General features: G+C 25.8%; 1 protein-coding gene across 1 annotated transcript in view; it reads right to left on the bottom strand.

Annotated features, from left to right (window-relative positions):
- LOC100201245 (fibrillin-2) overlaps positions 1-22,684 on the bottom strand; it is a 92,051-nt gene that overhangs the window by 13,882 nt on the left and 55,485 nt on the right. Inside the window, exons 57-65 of the mRNA XM_065795015.1 lie at positions 20,527-20,771; positions 19,837-19,926; positions 18,472-18,795; positions 11,249-11,386; positions 9,307-9,495; positions 7,611-7,834; positions 7,242-7,441; positions 6,824-7,101; positions 1,869-2,109 (exon numbers count right to left, since the gene is read on the bottom strand). Of these exons, the coding sequence (XP_065651087.1) occupies positions 1,869-2,109; positions 6,824-7,101; positions 7,242-7,441; positions 7,611-7,834; positions 9,307-9,495; positions 11,249-11,386; positions 18,472-18,795; positions 19,837-19,926; positions 20,527-20,771 (1,929 nt within the window). The remainder of the gene's footprint in view (positions 1-1,868; positions 2,110-6,823; positions 7,102-7,241; positions 7,442-7,610; positions 7,835-9,306; positions 9,496-11,248; positions 11,387-18,471; positions 18,796-19,836; positions 19,927-20,526; positions 20,772-22,684) is intronic.

The following is a 22,684-nucleotide window of genomic DNA, read 5'->3' as shown; positions in this document are numbered from 1 at the left end:
ATGCAACTAGTGGAATCAAGAGATGATATTGATGAAAAGTTCTTAGCAAACAATTCAGCTTTGTCTTTAGGTGAGGGGACAAAGTCTAAACCATACAAGAGAGGTGGAATTAAAGATTTGCCCTTTTTATTGATACTATTAAAGATTCTCCAGAATGCACCTAACTTTTGTGATGAAATACAAGATTTCATGACCTGAGAATAGCGGGCTTTGGTGTTAGACAAAACCTTTTTACAATGATTTCTGGCATTAATAAACAAACATCTGTTTTCTGGAGAATTGTTTTGCTAATAAATATGGAAGTAACGGTTTCAATTGGAAATTGCAGCAGCACAATGCGAGGAAAACCATGGAGAAGAGTGAGGCTTGACCTGAAATCGTTGTGAGGGAATAAAAGATTCCATGCCAGCCTGAATCCGCGAAGTTATGTAAGAAGCACATTTGTCAACAGGAAGACGAAAGATTTCTACCCAAGGGTCATTACGAAGAAAATCACAGAAAGAGTCCCAGTCAGCTTTAAGGTAGTTGAAAGAGGTACGATGATAAGGCGATTCAGATAATGAAAAAGAATAAGATAATAGTTTTAGAGAGATCAAACTGTGATCAGAAGCACCTAAGAGTGAATGTGGAGAAACTGAGCACTGACCAGGATCAGAAGCAAGACATAAATCGTGTAGAGAAGGTAAATGATTCGGGTTGTCTGGAAAGCGAGTTGGAAAGTTGACTACTTGAGTTAGGGATTGAGAAAGGCAAAAGTTGTGGACTTTAATGCCTGCAGAGTCACTGACACTAGAACCAAGCCGTTCAGTATGATGAGCATCAAAGTCACCAACAACAATGATATTGGCTGATGGATAAAGAGGGAGGGCTTGGTCAATTTGATCAGAAATAATATCGAAAAGATTGCAGTTTTGAGATGAAAGAGAGCAATATAGAACAAAGAGAAAAGCAATAGAGTGAAGTGGTGCTAAACAAAAGCACATAAAAGAATAGCCTGTGGATTCAAACCTAGTTTCTCAACAAATGGGTGAATTCTTATGAATGTAAATGCCCAGACCACGCATGTGACTATTGGAGTCTTTACAAATTAAAGGAAGATAGCCATCAACGCTAAGATCACAAGATGAGACAGCTTAACTCAAATTAGTCTCACAAAGAGCAAGTAGGTCTGGTGAACTTTGCAAGAAATAAGACTCAACAGAAGAAATGTTACTTCGAAGACCACAAATATTAGTGAATGATAGGTTTAGAGAACTTGATGATGACAATGGTTTTTTGTGTTTTATAGTTTCTGGTATTTTAATTAATTTTAAATTTGTTAAAGAACTTGACTCAGAGCATAGATAGTACTCAGTACACTGTTTAATAGCCCAAGCAATTGCCTCATAACTCTTAATAAAACCTAAGCGGTAACAAAGGGCTCCAAATGTGGTCTTGGCAATGTACACCAAAAGTACAAACAGGGACATCATCCATGCGCAACATGGCGCTGTTGATACTTTGATATTTTTCAGCTGTTGATAGAATCAGCCTCTCTGAGAGCTACCACAGAGTTCGGCAAACCTGACTACCAGCAGGCCTCAGAACCATAAAACTGAGTTTTAGAGCTGTAACCTCATTAGGAGATAATAGAATGAGTTGTCTAGTCATAAAAACAGAGACACAAGCAAAACCCATGCATTGAGTCAATATATATAAATTTATATATATATATATATATATATATATATATATATATATATATATATATATATATATATATATATATATATATATATATATGTGTATATATATATATATATATATATATATATATATATATATGAATATAAAATCCAAGAAGAAGAATTATGAAACTTAAAAAAAACCTCTTTTGATGGAGCAGTCATTTGTTATAAAAGTAGCATTGCAAATGCATGTGCCATTTTTACATTTTCCATTTCCATTACATTCATTAGGACATAAATTTTCAGCAATTTTAGATGGTGGTGAAGTGATGTTTCCATCAGCACTCCTCCAGAAAGACAAGTTTCTTAAAGTGAGTTCTTCACATGCACTAATTAAACTATTTATAGCAGATTCAACACCCATCTTTTTACTGTCTGTTACCTTAAAAATAATTGCAAATTTAACACTTATTATTTCATTGTCTGTAACCTAAAAAATTTTAAAAAAACAGATTCACAATTTTTTTATTTACTTACTTAACTATTAAAATAAAGATTTTCAGCAAAATAAATTTATGACATTTGGTTACACTCAAATAGTTAAACCAAGACAGACAAGCAAATAAAAGAAAAGAGAAAAAAAAAGTCAGAACATGGGTTGGGATAAAATTATATAAATAAAAAATAGTATAAACATGTATCTAATATGACTAATCAATTACATATCATCACCATCAATCATCATCAATATCATAGTCAACCATTACTATCACTAATACCTAAATCAAATGAATTATCTATATGAGAAACAAATAAATCATCAATATGCAAATCATAAAAAACCAAAATGCATAATGCAAAATTATAAATATAAAAACAAAAAAACAGTTAGAAACTTTATAATAAATACAATAAAATAGAAACGACCAAAATTATCTCCATGTAAAAAATCTCTAAATGTAAATGTACAAAAAACAACAACAAAAATCATTCATGAATGACAAGTAAATAAAAAAAATTTATATATTTGTTCTTTTAGTATGGTTTTTAGTTAACAAGAGAAAACAAGTACAAAAAACTATTAAACTGCAAATTTTTACTTCAGGTTTTTTTACAACGCTTTTTAAATCAGTTGACAGAAGCCATTTTTTAAAACCAGTTTAGAAAACCAATAAAAACCATAAACAAATTAAAAACTTTTTTTTTAATTTTTGATTGTTTTTCTTGAACTGTGAAACATTTATATTTTGAGGGGATTCTAAACTTTAATGACTATCTTTTGAGCGCCAAATTGTTCTTTGTTGAAATTTGAAATCTTATAAAGTATGATCCTGGCTCACCTTGGCCTCTGATCTCAAACTCATCATTCTAGGTACTTTATTTATTTATCTTGATTTAAGATGCAATGAAAATTTTAAATGAGAAATACCTAAACATATATTTTTTAAATATAATTTCACAAAAGAAAATACTTATGTTGCTATTGTGATATGCTAATTAGTGAGAAAGAAATTTCAAGGACTTTTAGATTGCTAACTGATCATTAGCTGATGAATTCTAAAAAAATAGACAACAAGCCTTATAAACATTTGCAATAATACAAACTACCATTAACTAATGTCTGTTAAATACAAAGTTGACTGTGGAAATTATCAACATAATTTCACCACTTGAATAACATCTTATGAGCATTTTTTATTTCATCCAATGAAAATTCTTGATCTCCTTGTCACCAATAAAAAAGTAAAAAACTTTCTTGAGAATAAAACTGTTTTAGTTAAGTCTCTAATGGCTTTTTTAAAAAATCTCCGATCATTTAAATGGACTCTGCTAAAGTTTTAAGATCTTTGGACAAAATAATACTTGAATCTCCAATGGAGTTTCTGGATTGCATCGTACCTTGAGAAGGTTTAAAGAAAGTAATTCAAAACTCTTGATCTCCTCTTTACAAAGGCATAGTTAGATCCAAGTTACAAATACATGTATCTTAGTTTTAGGGTGGGGATCTGAACCTAAGTTGCTTGGGTATTTGGTTGCTGACATGACTTAGATAACAAAAAAATACCTTATTCTTTTTTTTGATTTTTTTTTCCCTTTTTCTTTGTATTTAAAATTTATTCATTTATTTATTTATTTTCTATTTCCTGAAAATGTTTAGAAAAAAAATTTCAATAAGTTGTCAGTCATTAACAATGACACTGCATTTTATCTTTATTAATAGTTTTAGTTAATAGTTACACTTTTTAAAAAGACATTTAAAAGACATTAACACGGGTTTTAAAGAATTTAAAAGCAATACTTCTGTAGGGAAGCATTTTTTTAGTGTATAAAATAAACTGTTTGATGCAAAATAAGCAACCTTAATGTAATGATGAAAGAAGTTCATTGTGATGCAAAAGCATTTATATATAAAATATAAAATAGAATCATTACATTTTACAAATACATTTTAAAGTTAATCTCTAAAAAAATATCAGAAATTCTGTGCAAGCTGAAGCCAAATTTAACAGATCGCAATTCATTAATTAATGTTTAATACTGTTAAATCAACAGATATCATCACAGTTAATGGACTTTTATTTAATACTGTTGGTAAAAATAAAAATGATTAGAAAAATTTTGATAATTTTGATAGTCTGATTCATCTTGTAACAATATCTTGGAATACTTGAATAAGTTGAGTTTTATATCATCTGTAGCTTTAGGTCTTATTAAAGTAAAGATAGTTTAAATATAATATAATTATATAAATTTTAAAAAATATACTATAGTTATTTAAATATATAAAATATATTATAATTATATAAATATATAAAATATATTATAATTATATAAATATAAAAAATATATTGTAATTAAAAAAACTATAACTAAAAATTATTCATTATGATTTCTTAAACATTTGAATAAGATGAAACAGAAAATATCAAAACCAATTAAAAAAAACGGTAAAAGAAAATATTGAGAATTGAGATTGAGCAAGAAAAATTTTTAAAAAGTGTTGAGCTAAAACGAGCTAAAACAAGCCAAAAACAATTATTGATGGAAATATTAAAACAAAATCACTAAATAAAGAATTTTGAGTCAGTGATTTAACATAAAATCTCCTAATTTAGAAGCTTTATTTCAATGTACATATATTTCTAATTGTAATCATTTCTTTTATTTTTTGGAGAACAAAAACCTTTTTATTATTGCAAGAATTTAATGCAAAAAGGTTTTTGTCTCAGACAAAAGTTCATTATTTCTTAGATTACTTGTATTTGTACTTGTAAGAAATGTTGTATTTTATCTCAAAAGTTAGATTATAGAGAGTCTCTATTAGAGACTATAGAAAATCTTATCTCATTATCAAAAGCAAATCAACATCTCACATAAATAGATCTAATCTTATTATCTCTCCCAAAGATAAGGCTATTTACAAAGAGCTTTACCTTTAATTCATCTTTTGAATCAAAAGCACTACACTCTCCATGAAATTAAAAAAAAAAAAAGACGTTAACTCTATGTAATTAATATAGACAACCAAATAACTCCTGCTTCAATTGCTTAAGTTATTTCTCATTGAAAGTCCTCTACAGCAGTGGTCCAAACAAACTTCTTGTAATATTCCTACAAAAGAATTTTCCAGGTCTCTTTGCTTTCTAAACTAGATATTAACTAAATTTTGTATGCCTGCTGAAAAATGGCATTTGTGGTTTAACCTGATGTCTTCTATCTGACAATCAATAAAGATTTAGATTTTCTCATTCTGCAACAGAAAAGTTCTATCATGCATTAGATGAATGCCATGAGTCTTCTTTCTTGAAATAACAAAAGGTCTTGAGATAAGAAAAGCTTTTAATAAAGTCTGACACACTGGCCTTCACTTTTAAGTGAAAACCAGCACTTATCACATTTATAAGTGTGACTGGAAAATTTTGTGAATCAAGTTATTGAATTCGTTCTATAGTATAAAAATTGTTCTTGATGAACAACACTCTTTATTTCTAGTAACTTCAGTGGTACCACAAGGTCCATCCAATTTATTTTAAAGTTAGTATTCTTTACCTCTACAAATCTCTTGAGTGTTCTTGCATGAAATACTGTTGTCATATTGGCTGCTGACTGACAATGATGGAATTCTCAATCCTATCATTCACTGCCATCATTGTAAGGTTACATTTCTTTTTTCTTCATACTCTACCATATTCACTGCTCAAAGAATCTATCATTGCTTATATGTTATGTTTTCTTTGGAATTTTTTACCATCTTTATGTTTTCCAGACTCTTATAACTTCTATGCTTAAATTCTTTGCTTATATTCTTTATATGCTTATATTATGTTTTATGCTTATATTCTTTCTGTTTCTTTAATTCTCTTCTTTCTTTTTGTTTAATTCTTTGCTTTCTGATAACTTTAAATAGTGGTTTTTTTTCAGTCTTGCTGGACAACAAGGTTATTAAAAAAAAAAAAAAGATAGGAGCACAAAAACATCATTTAAAAACAGATCCACTATTCTCTGCTTGAGGAAAGACAATTGAGGAAAGATTAGATTTCAAATTTCATCAAAAATATTTTGAAATTTAAAGGACTACCTATTTGTCTAGTATATATTTTTAACAATAAATCACAAAAGGACTAACAGGGAAACCTTCCATGTGCAACATATTGCATAGAATATTTTATATAAAGTTAACTACTCCCTCATTTTCACACATTAGAAAAAGTTTTAGTAAAAAGGTTTAAACATGAAATGTATAAAACATTAAACATATGCAAACATATGTGACAATTTTATTATTAACTTTATTAAAACAATTTGCAAAAACATAAAATATTTGTAGATTTTTTTCAGATGTTATTGCATAACATATGAAATAGTTAATAATAATAATATAAATAATAATAATAATAATAATAATAATAATAATAATAATAATAATAATAATAGTAAACATATGAAATAGTTAATAATAATAATAATAGTAAACATGTTTAACAATATTATTAAAACCTTTATTAGTAAAATTTTCAAAAACTACAAAAGAGTTATGTAATATTTTTATTAACTAAAAACTTGTGAAAAATTAAAGCCTAAATAAAAAATGTTTTAAAAACAAGAAGATATAAAATATTGCACATTACATTATAAGCAATACCAAAAAAGCTTACCTGAATATCAACCACACATTGTTGCTCATAACTATCTGTTAAAAATGAAGGTCCAATGACATCAAGACAAGCTTTACCAGCCATTGAATTTCTAATTCTGTTTTTGCAAACTTCTTTTGCTTGACTTTCTGTTATACCAGATGCAGTTGGAAAACTTGTAATATTACCAGAAACTTGAACAGGGTTGTAATCATAAATTTCTGTATTACCATCATCAGGTAGTACAATTACGTTGTCATCTAAAGATCTGCGCTTACGTCGCCCGCAGTGTTTTGCTCCTAAATAAAACTTCAAACAGTTAAACTAATAATATAGTAGTATCATTAAATATTATGCATTTTAATATAAAAACTTTAAAAATAACGTAAATGCATGTAAAAATAAAAACCAAATAAATCAACTAAAACAACTAAAATACCAGGAAATTCCAGCGTTTTCCAGCCAATATTTCCATTTATGTATTTGGGACGATCAACATAACCTTCAAAATCACAATTGACTTTTCTTTGAGACCCACAACAATACTCACTACAAACACAATATGTTTTAGCTCTTGTTGCTGCACATTTTTTTGGCCCTCCTCTGTAGTAAAACAAATTCTCTCCAGAAGCATCAAGTCTAAAACAGAAAAATTAAAATCATTAAAAGAGACATCAAGTCTTTAAGATAAAAAAACCTAAAAGCTTAAACAAATGAAATTACACAAACATATAAGCAATGTATATAAAAAGCTTAAAGAAAAATAACATAACAAAAATTATAAACAATTTAAAAGTGCAAGAATTACCTCCAACTTTCAGAAAACTCTTGTTTGGCAAACCATCCTTTTCCTATTGAATATATTTTTCCATCTTTTGCCATCATATCATTGTATTGGTCATTGTCAAAAGTTCCACATAAACCTTGAGTTTTTTTAAAGTCATCAGGTGGTAATTGAATTTCAATGTTTGCGAAGTGGTTTCTCCAGTATTGAGTTGTAAATTTTATATAAGCACCAGATGGAAATGATATCTTAAAATATTTTTTAAAAATGATATCAGAATAGAACTAAAGCACAGTTAACTGAAATTTTTTTATTCATTTAATTTCTAAGTACAACTCATTCATTCATATTAAACAATAAATTTTCTTATAACCATTCATTAAAAACGTTTTTATTTTGAAAATCAAAAAAAAAAAAAAAAAAAGTAAAAAAAAAATCAAAAAAAAAAAAAGAAAACAATGTTAAGTTTTTTTCAAAATTAATTTATTAAATGTATGAGACACCATTGGTCGAAATAAAATTATATTATAACTCTATTTGTGTAGTTAACAACTCAACAATTAGTTTCAGAATAATATACTAATATAAAAAGTGATAACTAATATGCAAATATTTCAAAATTTAAAGTCTATTCAAATTAGGATAACTCTTCAAAATAAAAGATTTTTTTAAATCTAGGTAGAAACATTTATTTTAAATTCCTGAGCTTTAGCAAGTAATCTTAATATTAATACTACAGAAACATTTAACATTTAATGTTTAACATTTAATGTTTAATAAATTATTAGTTATGCTTTAAGAACGCGTTCTCAAAATGCAAGTGGTTATTGGAGAAAGATCTCTTAAGCGAGTTGAAACTTTTTTCCTTATGAAATTTAATTATTAGTTTAGATATATTACATAAAGAATCATACTAAGATAAATAACCATCATTAAGATCATATTATAATTGAAGTAAGTATATAAAATAGTTGTATATACATTTTTATTAGAAAAAGTAGAAAGGATTTTAAGTAGAAAGGATTTTAATTTTTTAAATCGTTTATATTTTGTTTGTTTTAGCTTTTCTTTTAGCAGTTTTATTATTTTATTTTTTAGAAGGAAAATAGGGGTATGGATGTTATTTAAAGTAATACTGATGCTATTTCCATAAAATGGTTATTACTACTTTGAAATTTCTGTGATACTATTAACTATTTTTGTTCTTTTTTAGAAAATTTAGAAAAATTAAATAAAGGAAAAATTAAATAAAAGTTCAAAATGCAGAAAGCAGAACCAATTTAAAAAAAGCAATTATATATATATATATATATATATATATATATATATATATATATATATATATATATATATATATATATATATATATATATATATATATATATATATATATATATATATATATATTTAAATAAATTAATGGAGAATTTAAAAATCACTAAAATAATTTTAAAACTATTCTTACATTAATTCTTACTAATACTAATTTTCTATTTTTATTTAGTTCAATAAAAAAATAAACCAAGTAATTTAAATTGTTTTATTTTATTTTTATTTAAATAATAAAAAAATTAAATATACTCAAAAGTTTAAAGACTTTTTTATTGACAAATTAAGTTTAAAATTACAAAAATATAAAATTTTATTTAGAAACCTTTTATTTTTTGTATCAGCAAGTCAATTTAATTGGCATTATATTGATAAAGAAAAACTTTATTACCAAGAATGTTTTTCCATTATTATCCCTTGTTAATGATGTTCCTAATTGAGGTTCTACAGTGCTGGCAAAACGAGCTCTAGGTACATTGTCTCGACACATATCAATCACAATCACATCATCACCTTCTTGTGCTGCTACACCACAGTTACAAGAAACTGATTGGCTGCAAGCGAAAGTTCGAGCATGCACCTATGATAATTAACATACACAAAATATAACAAATTAATGAAATGAAATTAATGACACTAATTAAGATTAGTAATAACAATTTCAAAGTAAACAAATTCAAAAGAAAAAATGAACATAAAAATATCATTGAAAAATTAACAGTTTGTGCACTATATTATTGAATTGAATTTTTAGATCATTGTTTTTGAAGGTAAACTAGAAAAGGTCATTTACAAAATTATATATGAATGCTACAGACAAAATTTTGGCTAATAGCTAAGCAAAAATATAATGCATAATAAATTTATTTTAAGCAAGATGGAGCACTCCTATTATATTCACTGGCAATTAATTATTGACTAAAATAGGCTCTCCATTAAAGAGAGGCTCTCCATTAAAAAGAGGCTTTCCATTAAAGAGAGGCTCTCCATTAAAGAGAGGCTCTCCATTAAAGAGAGGCTCTCCATTAAAGAGAGGCTCTCCAATAAAGTGAGGCTCTCCATTAAAGAGAGGCTCTCCAATAAAGTGAGGCTCTCCAATAAAGTGAGGCTCTCCATTAAAGAGAGGCTCTCCAATAAAGTGAGGCTCTCCATTAAACAAAGGCTCTCCAATAAAGTGAGGCTCTCCATTAAAGAGAGGCTCTCCAATAAAGAGAGGCTCTCTAATAAAGAGAGGCCATACTGAATGACTATTTGTTTTAATTATAAAATTTAAACAAGTTAAAAAATATTTAAAAAGTAATAAACTTTTGTTATTCAAATAAGAAAAACCAATTTACAATTTAAAAATGCAATTTACTTATGTTAATGAAATGTATTCTGAAAGTTTCTCACTTTCAAATATTGATTCAATTAAGAATATTTGTCTTAATTGAATCTTTGTTTTCATATAAAATATATTAAAATATACTTTATCTTTTCTTTTGAAACAGATGAATAGAAGGATAGTTATTGATACATATTCAACAAAAATGTTAGTTTAAAATATAAGTAAACTTATAAATATTTTTAAGTTAATAAAACTAGAATTAAAATCTAAAAATCTTAGGTTAACAAAACAAGACTTCAAGCTTGAATAAGGTATCAAAAAAAAAAAAATTGTTAATCAGCTGCAAAAACAGTTATTTCCCTTACAGTTAGATTTAAGAAACATCCTTCAGAGAATAACTTCAGTACTCAACATATATTTGCTTTAATACAACAGAACAAAAATAGTTCTAGTCAGTTTTTGACATATCAAAAAATGCATTTTATTGTTATCGAACATTTTCTTATTCATTATAACTGAACTCCAAAACAAACTTGCAATAAATATTCTTTGACACCATTTGGTTTTGCTATGTATACATTTTAATAGAGGTTTTACACACTTATAGAGTAACTTATTTGAGTTTCAGTCAATTTTATATCAGTATTAAAGCTTAATCAGTAATTATAGCTTACTCAGGAACTTGGTCTGCTATTATTATATTACTACTGATGAGATACAGAAGGAGTATCTTCTGCGAAATGTGAAAGATCATCCTAAACTTTCAAAAATTTAAAGGAACTTAAAAATATGTAGTTTTGTATGATGTAACATTTGAATTTTTAGTCATATTAAAAAAGTCACTTAAATTTATTATACAAGTCTAAAACTTGTACTGTAAACAAAACTTAATAATCTTGATAAAATTTTGTGTCTCAGCTTTAAATTAAATTTAGTTAAAAAAAGGAAAATGGTAAAAATTTTCATACTTATATACTATATGTTGTAATTAAAATAAAAATTTTACCTTAAAATTTCGTGCTGTACTTTGAACTAAAACATAATCTCCAACATAATAATGACTGTAGTAAAACTGATCAAATGTTGTGAAGTGAGGATCACCAGAAGATGTACATCGTGCTGTTTTAACATCAATTGTTTTTATCTGAAAATATACAACTTTCACTTTTAACTACAATATTTTAAATTTAAAAATGTATTTAAATTAGCTGTTACTATTTGTATTTTGGGAAAATTGATTTCTATATATTAGATTTTTTCCTGCTTCAAGGAGCCTTTCAATTAATTTTTCTTTTCAAACTTTCTTAAATTATAATCTTTTATTATTATCTTTCAAGTTACTTTAAATTATATGTAAAAATTTAATTATTAATTAAAATCCTTTTTTTACCATTATGTAACCTTTAACAATAATGGTATAACAACTAAACATTTTTGATGTGATTGTCTTTAACTTTAACTCTGGTAATTGCAAACCAAATTAATTTAAATTGTTAATCTAAAAAAAAACTATATAAAGTTTTATAACTTAAAAAAAAAAATTCTATTCATTTAGTAACTAGAGTTATTATATGTAAGTGTATAGTAGATTGGTAGAGATATTATATGTAAGTGTATATTAGACTGGTAGAGTTATTATATGTATAGTAAAACAGATCTATGACAAATGTAAACTATATTAATGGGCAAAAAATTTAAAACTATATATCATAAATAGTTCAAAACAAGTTTCCATTAAAAAAATCAGAGCAAATTGTAACTACAATGTAAAAGTTAAAAAAAAACAGCTGTCATCTACAGGGATGCGAAGTCAGAGTTGGGAGTCCTTAACCTGCAGGAAAAAACCTTTTTTAATGCCTTATTTATTTCTTAGAAAAAGTAACAAGTGAAATGTCACTATAATATATTTACTTGCTAATATAATAAACTAATCTTTAAAAAGTCTAATAAAATAATTTTAAGTAATAACATGGTTGCGGATTTAAACTCGTTTCCTAAACTTTCTTTCATGATGTCATGCTAACTCTTGATAAGATAGCAGTGAGATGTTTTTTGAAAGAATTCTAAATTTTATCATTATATAAAATGGGATTAGGCGTGCATTTTTGCATCTTTCATCTTTTAAGATTTTTGTATGTTATCACAGCAAAGTTTAGCCAGGTTTTGATGTGTCACAGTTTTTAGAATTAAGTTTTATGCAAGAAAACGTTTATCTGCTGTTGGAAAACTCTTTTTACAAAATATTTGAACTTTGCTAGTTTCATTGCTTTTGAAAAATAATTAAAACCGACATAAACTATTTCTTTAATTTATGGTAACACAAATTGTTCAATGTTTTCTGAACGAGAAGTATATTAATATGGCGAATTATATCTTATGTCATTGGTTTTCGGTCTATTCTGCTAACAAAATGTAAAATTTTTTTTTTTTGAAAAATGCTAATGAAAAATCACAGTAACAGTTTAGATACATGAAACTGTTTCTAAACTAAAAAATTAACTATAGGGTATAAAATTCAGATTGCATGACAAAAGTCTTGACTTGAACAAAACAAGTTGACAAAAATAAAATCTGTTTTTAAGACTGTGTTATAAAGTTAAACTAATAAGCTAGACAAGTGGTACGCTTTAACCATAAGTAACCAGTTCACAAAAAAACCCATAAAAAACTTTATAAAAATACTTCAACAAACAAACAAAAACTGCTTGCGCAACAATTTTTTTAAAGAAGAATTTAGTCTATCACAGTGTCATTAACATATGATAATGTAAACGCGTTTGGCAAAAGTAACATCTTCTCAATTTGCATTGAACAGGTTGTTAAAATGAAAATTTGTTATTGATTTAGTTTCATATATTTAAAATAACAATGGGTGACACATTATTTATAACTAGTCATCTCTATATATAATTGCCAAACTTAATAGTGTTAGTAGTAGTAGTGCCCCTTTAATAGTGTTTGACACGAAATCCTTGGCGGCAATTGCAGCCGAGGTAGTGGCGAGAGTCGCAGTACTTTTATTAAAAGAAAACGTGAACAAAAGTTATGCAAATATCTTACTTATGTCAACTTGAAACTATGGAATATTAAAACATATCAAAACATGTATCAAGTTTTACAGTTTGACTTTCACTTAAAAACTGCAATGTGGCAACATCTGCCTGATTTTGATCTATAGCATTTATTTCCATTAAAGAAATTATTACATAGTTTTAAAAATTTATGTTTATCAATGTGCCAGCGTGGCCGAGTGGATAGAGCGCAGAGCTTCTGAACAAAAAAGCAGTGGAGTCCTACCACTTGCAACTTTTTTTTTAAATTTTTGTGAATTTTTTCGATTATTTTACTTTTGAAGTATTTTAAAATACTTCAAATTTAAAAGTAAGAAATTTTAAAATTTTTTAAAGTTTTATAGAGATTATACAAACATATGTAACGATATAACGAAAAAAACTAACGATATAACGAAAAAAACTAACAATATAACAAAAAAAACTAACGATATAACGAAAAAAACTAACGATATAACAAAAAAAAACTAATGATATAACGAAAAAAACTAACAGAAAGGCTTTTAAAAAAGCTAAAAATTCTAAAAACATCAAAACACTGGAATAAAAAATTTGTTGCTTATGTGTCATGATTGAGACACTTATATTATTAATATGCTCAGGTAATTAGTCCTAATAAGCTGAGATGGTCTGAAAAAAATTGTCTGAAACTTAATAGAGAAATTTAATAATACAGTCTTGCTACTCTAGAAGGTGCTGCTGTGGGGGCAAAAAAAAAACTGTAGTTACAAAAAAACTTTAAAACTTTCTTTTGACAATTGAAAGTTTTGTCTGCATTTTACTATAATTATATGAATGATATAACAAATATATTGAAATGAATTGGACACAAAATTTAAAAGCTCTTATCAAAAGGTACTAAACCAAAAAATGGGTTAACCATCCCTATATAAACAATAAATATAAACAATTATGTTATTTGTTTATATATATTGTTTATAAAATGCAAAAAATCCACTTATATAACATTTCATTCAGGATCGTATGTAATATAAGTAAACTTTTCTAATAATTACAAATTTTTTTTAATCAAGCTTTTTTAATCAAATGTTTTGTGTTGATTTTTTGTATGTATTATATTTAAAAAAATTGACAAGATTGAAAAAATACAAACCATATTGAGTCATCCAAATGGAAAATTTGAAACTTCAATTTTAGATTTGCCCCTCTCTTGTTTGTTTTTTACGCCATCTGCTTCTCAGATCATTAAAAATAATAGATGTGGCTTATACAAATTCTTATCCGTGAAATGATATATCTGTACTAGTTTTATATCTTTTTATACAATTGTATGCAACATAATTGAATTTAATCAAAAAATGCAAGATAAATGCAAAAGGAAACTTTAAGCATAAAAGTTTATTTTGCCACAAACTGACATCAAAGCACAAAATCTATAAAATGAGAAAACTTTAAAATTTTATTTTAAATTAAAGAATCTTTTTTGCTATATTATTACTTTTTTGGTATAAATATATAAGCAAGATTGAAGAAATTTCAAAATTTATTACGCTAAGGGGAGGTTTTAAATCCCCCAAAACAACACTGATGACAGCGCACTTAACCACTGAACTATAAATGAAATGCATTTAGCAGAAAAACAAATCTAATTATAGGTCTTTTATAAGCTCTACATATCCAAAATAGGTGTGCATGTTAAGATTTTTGCTCTTAAAGTTTTTTTCAGAATAAATTATTTTACTAGAAATATTGAAGTAAATAAGGAATAGGTATAGAAATAATCAGTCTGGAATAGATATGTATAGAAATGGTAGGCTTGGTTAAGACCTGTATTTTACAGATTCGGAAAGCTAGGAAATATAAGGAAAAAGTAAAGAAAAGTTTGGTTTGGAATAGACTTACAAAGACCCGTATTTTTACAGGTCCGATCTCAACTAGTGATAATGATTTCCATAACAATACTTTCATGAGTTGTTATACAAAAGCCAATACTAACAATAACTTGCATCTATAACTGTCTTGTTTTTTATTACTATATGTAGTTTGCTCACGTTCAACACTTTTAGAAGGTGATGGCCACTGTTCAGACACAATTTACAGATATTTTCATTGAATAAAATCATGAATGGATTTAAAGCAATAAAATTTTTTGCATTTTTAATGTATTGTACCTGACAAAAGTAAAAGTAATGAGTTGAGCGGTCACATGTGCCACAAAAGGTATATAACTTTATTCAACACTTATTGAGAAAACACATTGAAATTCTTACAAATTTAAGAAAAAAGAAAAAGGTAAGAAAAAGCAACAAAAAAGTACAGCCATCAAAAGCAGCACTTTCCAGCAATCCATTAAAAAATTTTGCACCATAGTAAATAATTTGCTCATATTTTAAAAAACTATTGAGTGCTTCCTTGAAGTTCTGAAATATGCCTGCCATTGCTTTGTTGTTGCCTCTATTTCAAGTAAATGTTGATAAAATAAATGTACAAATCATTTAATTTTATTTTTTTATTATATGATTTTAAATAAGATTATTTTGCAGTCATTCATGATATTATACATACATTTTTATACATTCATGATTTTTTGCATACATTCATGATTTCATTGCAATATTATTTTTAGCATACTTTATAATATTTAGCAACTTATAAATATGCTATAAAATATATCTATGGCATACTTTAAAACTTATAAATATGCTATAAAATATATTTATAGCATACTTTAAAACTTTAGGAAATTATTATTTTTTTTAATAAATATAATAGTAACTACAGTTTACAGCATAAATAATGTTTTTTAAAGTGCATCTTCAAGAGATATTAAAGTTTTTAAAGTTATTAAAAGTTTTCAAGTTTTAGATATTAAAAGTTTTTAAAAGATCTAAAATTTAATAAATTAATGCATTAAATAACATATTTTTTACTTTTCAATTTGACAAAAAGCCATGGTCAATGAATAAAACATTTATAAAATTTGGTGCACATGAAAGAGGCATTTCACAAATTTATTTATGGGTGTTAACCAATAAATCCACTCATGAAATATTTAACGCCATTTCATTCCATTGGGAAGCATTTAATGTTATGTTACATGCAAATCCTGCTACTAAAGGAATGGGGGCTTAATAAAGTAAAATAACACAGCTACTAATTTAATCAAAATATAATAATTGCTGGTTTAAATATTTGCTATAAAAGAGTTGTCACATGAAATTTTTTCTTCAGAGTTCTATTATTTTTATAAATTTGTGATATTAAGTTACTACAGGACAAACTAACTTTTATGCTTTATTCATAAGAGAAAATTGTATAGTACCCTATTGCTTTTCTGGTATTTTCTCATTTGTAAAAACTCAAGAAAGCAAAATCAAACTATTTAATAAAAAAACCCTGGAGTTGGGAGTCGGAAATTATTTTTGACGTGGAAGTCCAAGTTCATATAGTCCAAAAAAATCAATGGAACTATACATCCCTGGTCATCTTGGTAATTAAAGATTTAAAAAAGAGAGATTTTTGTTAGCTATGTCACTTACATCACTCTATGAACCAAATAATAAAATATATTTAGGAACACAATTAACAACAGTTAATGCTATTTGTATAATAAATTTAAACTTTAATTCAAACCCATTATTAGACAATTTTTCAAGTTTACATTACTACTGCCACCATTACTACCACCAATTCAGTTTCAACCAATATGAAAATGATCCCTGTTAGCTTTAGTAAACATATCAACTTAGGTCTACAAAGAAACAAGAGAAGTGTTCTGGTAACATCCTAACATTTTGGCTGAGAATTAAAAAGTTTACTTTGTGCACTTAACCTTGCATGAAATGCCACTGACGGTGACACAGTGAAATTGCAATCTGATAGGGCTTCAGCACATAAACCAATTTAAAGTCTGAAAAGATAGAAACTGAAAAGAAAATTTTTTTTTTTTCATTGTATTAAAGTTTGCATCTTAAAACTTAAAGTGTGAAAAACTTAAACTTAAAGTACACTGCACACTTAGGTGTGCAAATCCTTAAAAAATATTAAAAATAGTTTTTTAAAACCATAAGTTTTGCATTGCACTCACACTTACATTGCACACTTGAAAACATATGTAATGTTATAGTGGATAAACATATGTAATGTTATAGTGGATAAACATATGTAATGTTATAGTGGATAAACATATGTAATGTTATAGTGGATAAACATATGTAATGTTATAGTGGAGTGAAAAAGTTGTAGCTCACCCATCCAATAGTTTTAAAAAGTAACAATGTATTGCAAAATGTAAATATAAATATAATATATAAGGGTGGGTATGCAACAGGCAGTTTATATGAATAAGAATAATTACATTGATTATAATAATTGTTGTTAAATATAACTTTGAGGCAATCAACATGATAAAAAAAACTTAAGCTTTTAAAACAATTTGAGAATTTGTTTTGCAAATCTGTAAAAAGATAACTTTATAAACTTATTCTATAGCACATATGGATATACATTTACCAACCTATTTTGCCTGTCTAAATCTATACAGTTTTTTGAAGAAAAAAAAAAATTAATAAATAATAAACAAAAAACTTATTGCTGCCCTAACCAAAACCATCAAGTTGATGTACCAACAACTCCCTTGCATGTTCTCCCTATATCAGCTCCTTAATTTAATTGATTTAAATTTAAAGAAAGTGATGACAAATATCAAGAAAGTGATCAAAAATTATTTCTTTTCACAAAAGATACTATCCAGCCTTAAATAGTAATTATTTCAAGGCTAGGATGGCATTATGAATCTATATTCAACAAATGTTTTTTTAATTTAAAAGTTGCTTAATAAATTCATAGTGATTAAAATACTTAATGTTACTACATTCTTAAATAATTATCTTTAAGATGAGGAATCCTGCTAAGTGTTTTACAATACCCACCTCCCTCCCCAAAATACCAAACAACAAATATAATATTTTTAATAATTTACTTTGCTATTATAAACATTTTGCTTTTTTTCATTTTTATCAAATAATCAAGGCAAAATTAATACTTAATCAGTTTTTTTACAATCCTTTAACCCTATAAATTAAGATAATAGATCTTAAATTACTTGTATTCAGGGAAGACTGGTAACAAAAAGACCATTAAAAATTTAATTTATCTCTAAGAAACATTTATTTTTCTTGTTGAAATTTTTTTTTACCTCAACATCAGCAATTTGTTTATGACAATTCCAGTCCATGGGGTCTATGTGGTCTGGTATAAACATTTTCAAAAACATACGCTGATTCCCGTCATCCACAAAGTCTCGCTTAGCAACCACCTCAACTTCTTTTGTCTGTCCAGCTGGACCTGGTTTAAATTGCAATGTACAGTAATCAATAAAGTGGTCAGTAGTTGTTTGACCCATTTCAACAAGAACCCTGCAATTTTCAGTTCCATCTCCACATACAATAGGTACTGTTGATTTTACAGTGATGTTACTTGGGCTATCTTTTTCTGAAAGAACTAATAGCACTGGATTTACCTTAAAAAAATATTTTTTTGACTTTTAATTGGTTTTTAAAAATTGTATATTAATATATCTAAACAAACAGCAAAAACTTGAATGTTTCCTAAAGTTACATAAAAATATTTTACAGTTGTAAGTGTAAGTGTAACCTATATTAACAAACCATCAACTTTAAGAGAATACGTAAAATAACTTTTTATAATTTTAAAACTTAAATCAATACCTACCAAGCAAACACAATCAATTGCATTTCCTAACTCTCATAGAGCTCAAAACAAAACATTTTATTTTTTGAAAAACAACAGAAAAAAAATAAAAAATTTGATTCTGTTTTTGACACTTGACTGGTTCTTTGCTAACTTATAGAATTTTCAATTTATTAAAATATTAGTATGTTGCATCAGCTCCATAAGCTCTTTGGTTCAACTAAATCTTTAAACGCTAACTACTTTTTTGGGCAAGATGACTAATTTTAATAAATTAAGAGCTATCTTAGCAATGTTAAAGTTGAGAATAAGGAAACAGATAGTTGACTATAAACACCTATACATCTCACTCATCTGTTGCTACCGTAAGAAGAATAATACTGATTCCAGACATCAGTGATGCTAAAACTCCTATTCTAACTTTTCTCTTGTTTCTTATGTCTAAAGCCTGTAATATCTGTTAATTTATCTACTATTTGTGGATCCGCATGGCTCCTGCCAAAACAAAGATAATCTCTCTTTGAGATCTCTCACTCTATCTAATAACAACTATTGAGAATAGTTAACTTCCTTGTGTTTTTAATGACCCTTATAATGTTCCACAAATGTAACTCTAATGCACATTTTTTTATTTTTTTTATTTGTTATCTCAAAAAATGGATTAAAAACTGATAAAACACTTAAATTATTAAATATTAAAGCAAAGTGTGGTATTTTTATCAGATGACCTTGAAAACAAGATTTTATGTAACTTTAATGCAAATGATAGTAAATTTGTATTAAATAAGATAATTTCAAAAAAAAGATTAAAAGAAAAAAAGATAACTAAATTATAAAGAAAACTATATACCTGAAGTCCTGCGAAAAATTCATTACTTTTCCTTGGTTGACTTTTTATTCCCTTATTTTCAATATAATATGATTGAACTTTGCAATAAACCTAAGCAAAATAATTTGAAAAAAATTCATAGAAAACAATTATATATAGTTATTGAAAATTTTAAGTACTTTACATTTCACTTATCTAAATAGCATTTTGAACTTATTTTAATGCAATTTAATAATATTTTAAAGTATTTTAATGCATTAATATAAAAGTTTATAATAATAAAGTTTTTCTAAGTTAATGTCCTAGATATTTATTTATAATTTATTTAGATATTTATATTTAAGTTAATGTCCTAGATATTTCGTCCTAGATAGATATTAGTTAATATGAAAAAATAATTAAAAACAAAAGCAAATACTCATTTGAAAAGAAAAAGAAGTTTGAGAAAAACTTTATTGTAATGAATATTGACAGTTGATCTTTCAATAATGACTATGCTAATTATAGATTTATACTTAAATTTCTGCTATATTGTAGATTTTTGTAAAATAATTAAACATTTTTTACTATAGAACTTTGACATTTATTTTAATCAACTATTTTTAAATTCCAGAGATAAAAATTCTTTTAAAACATATTTTTAATTTGATCATAACTTAAAAAAAAATTTAATTGAAATTAGATTTTAAATAAACCATAAACAAGATTTACATTATAACCCATGCAAAATGTACCATTCTCTCCATACTTATTAGTATTTTGAAGAAATGCTTCATTTTGATCACTTGTAAAAGTATCAGGACCTTTTATTTGTTTTTCTAAAGGTCCTTGAAACCATGTCACTTCATATCGCACATTACTTTCTTTTAAAGTGTGAAACTTGCAAATGAACCTTATTCTTTTGTTTTTTACACCAACAGTGACTACTGGATCTTTTTCAACCTCAGGAATTTTTTCTATAAAAATAAAAACTTTGAAAATATTGTTTATAATAATTAAATTATATACATAAAAATTAGCGTTTAAAAAAAATTTATACCTCTATGTTTTATAAAAAGTAAATACAATAATAAAATTAAAACTTGTTTTCAACCAAGTTTTGTTGTTCTTGTGCATTATTGCACCCTTTTTAACTTATTAAAAAGCTTTAAATACTTTCAATAACGCAACAATCAAATTATTGTTAAAGGTTTGATTAAATGTCATCTTTTGAATTATTAAACCCAGGGGCACAGAGAAAATTGTGCTTAAGTATGTTTGTTATGCTCTCTAAATGGTTTAAACATTATTCCAGCTAAAATAAACTTAATTTGCAAGAACTCAGAATGTTTCATTAATAACGGCAATCCTAATAATAATTCTAATAAGGAACATTAATCTTTGATAATATCTGTTTAGTCAAAAGAGTTTTTTCAAATGAATTTTTTAATTATTTCTAAACTTCTTTTTTTGGACAAAAAAAAAATTTCAAATTTTTTAAACAGACAGATTTTTCAAACTTTCGAAACAGAAAAATTTTCCAGACATGGAGAAGCCTATAATCAATTGAATGAAGCTTAGAAAACCAGAATATTATTCTTTAATCTCAAAACTATGAAGTTTGTATTGAGTGCTTATAAACCAAGAAAAAAAAAGTAAATTATCAAGACTTTCCATCAGATGAAATATGATTGAAGTATGTTTGCATTAATTAATTAAATATTGCATAATTAATTGCAAAAATTAGAAATATAAGTGTGTGCTGCAAGCAATAATTGCGTGCTTTGCAAGTATTTTATTGATTTTAAAGTTTATATTTGTGTGAAACATTTCTAGATAAAATACTAGTATATTATTTTATGTAATCTTTTATAATTAAACATAGTAAACTCTATATCCTATATATGTTTATTCCAAGTAGCTCACTTGCATTCTGCTTGTTTGGTTGTTGAATTAAATTGACAGTTGCATTTAATTAAATATGCTATAACAACGTGCTCCCAAGACTTTAAATTAACTTATGTTTTGAACAAATTCTCAATATATCTACAGTTTGTATTCCATCTCTTTTTTTCTGATTCTTATTTTATACTTTAGGCTTGTCTAGTAAACTTTTATCCTTTAGGCTTGTTTTATATATATATATATATATATATATATATATATATATATATATATATATATATATATATATATATATATATATATATATATATATATATATATATATATATATATTGATAGGTGTTGAACCAGGATAACAAACTACCAAAAAAATGATTGAAAGTTTCTAGTGTAGCTCCTTGGACATCAATGATATCAAAATAACAAGAAAGGTAATACTATTTAAAAAATCTGCAGCAATTTTTGACAATTTATTGCTCTTAAACATAGTTCAATTTAAAAAACAATTTCTAGATTTCTATTTATTAAACAAGTTATTAAATATAACTTTCAGAAATTAATTTATCAAAAAATTATGATGCACTTTATTCAAGTTATTTGAAAAAGTCTTAACAAAATTGGGAACTTTAGTTAAAAATTTTATCATTCAGTAAATACAGCTGGTAGTCTGAAAGTCATTATTTTTATTTTAATCAAGATTGTTTGATAATTGTAATTTTGTATTTTTACAAGTATGCAAAAAATAGAACTTCTTGATTCTATCTTATCATGAAATTGTCAGAAAATGTTGTACGAAAGACTATTTTGTTTTGTATAAGAAGTCTCTGTGTTAAAGTCTAAACTGAATCGACTTGTATTTTACTACAAAACCTTTGTAAATAAAAATATATTGTATAAAAAACAGCCATCAATAACTTATCAATACTTAAATGTTAAGTTTAATCTAAGCTCAACTATAAAGAATCTATTCAAAAAACAAATGTTT

The sequence above is a fragment of the Hydra vulgaris genome, chromosome 04 (genome assembly GCF_038396675.1).
Source record: "Hydra vulgaris chromosome 04, alternate assembly HydraT2T_AEP".
Classification (NCBI taxonomy): Eukaryota; Metazoa; Cnidaria; class Hydrozoa; order Anthoathecata; family Hydridae; genus Hydra; species Hydra vulgaris.
Note: the sequence above shows the minus strand (reverse complement) of the source record. Positions and strands in the feature narration are given on the sequence as shown.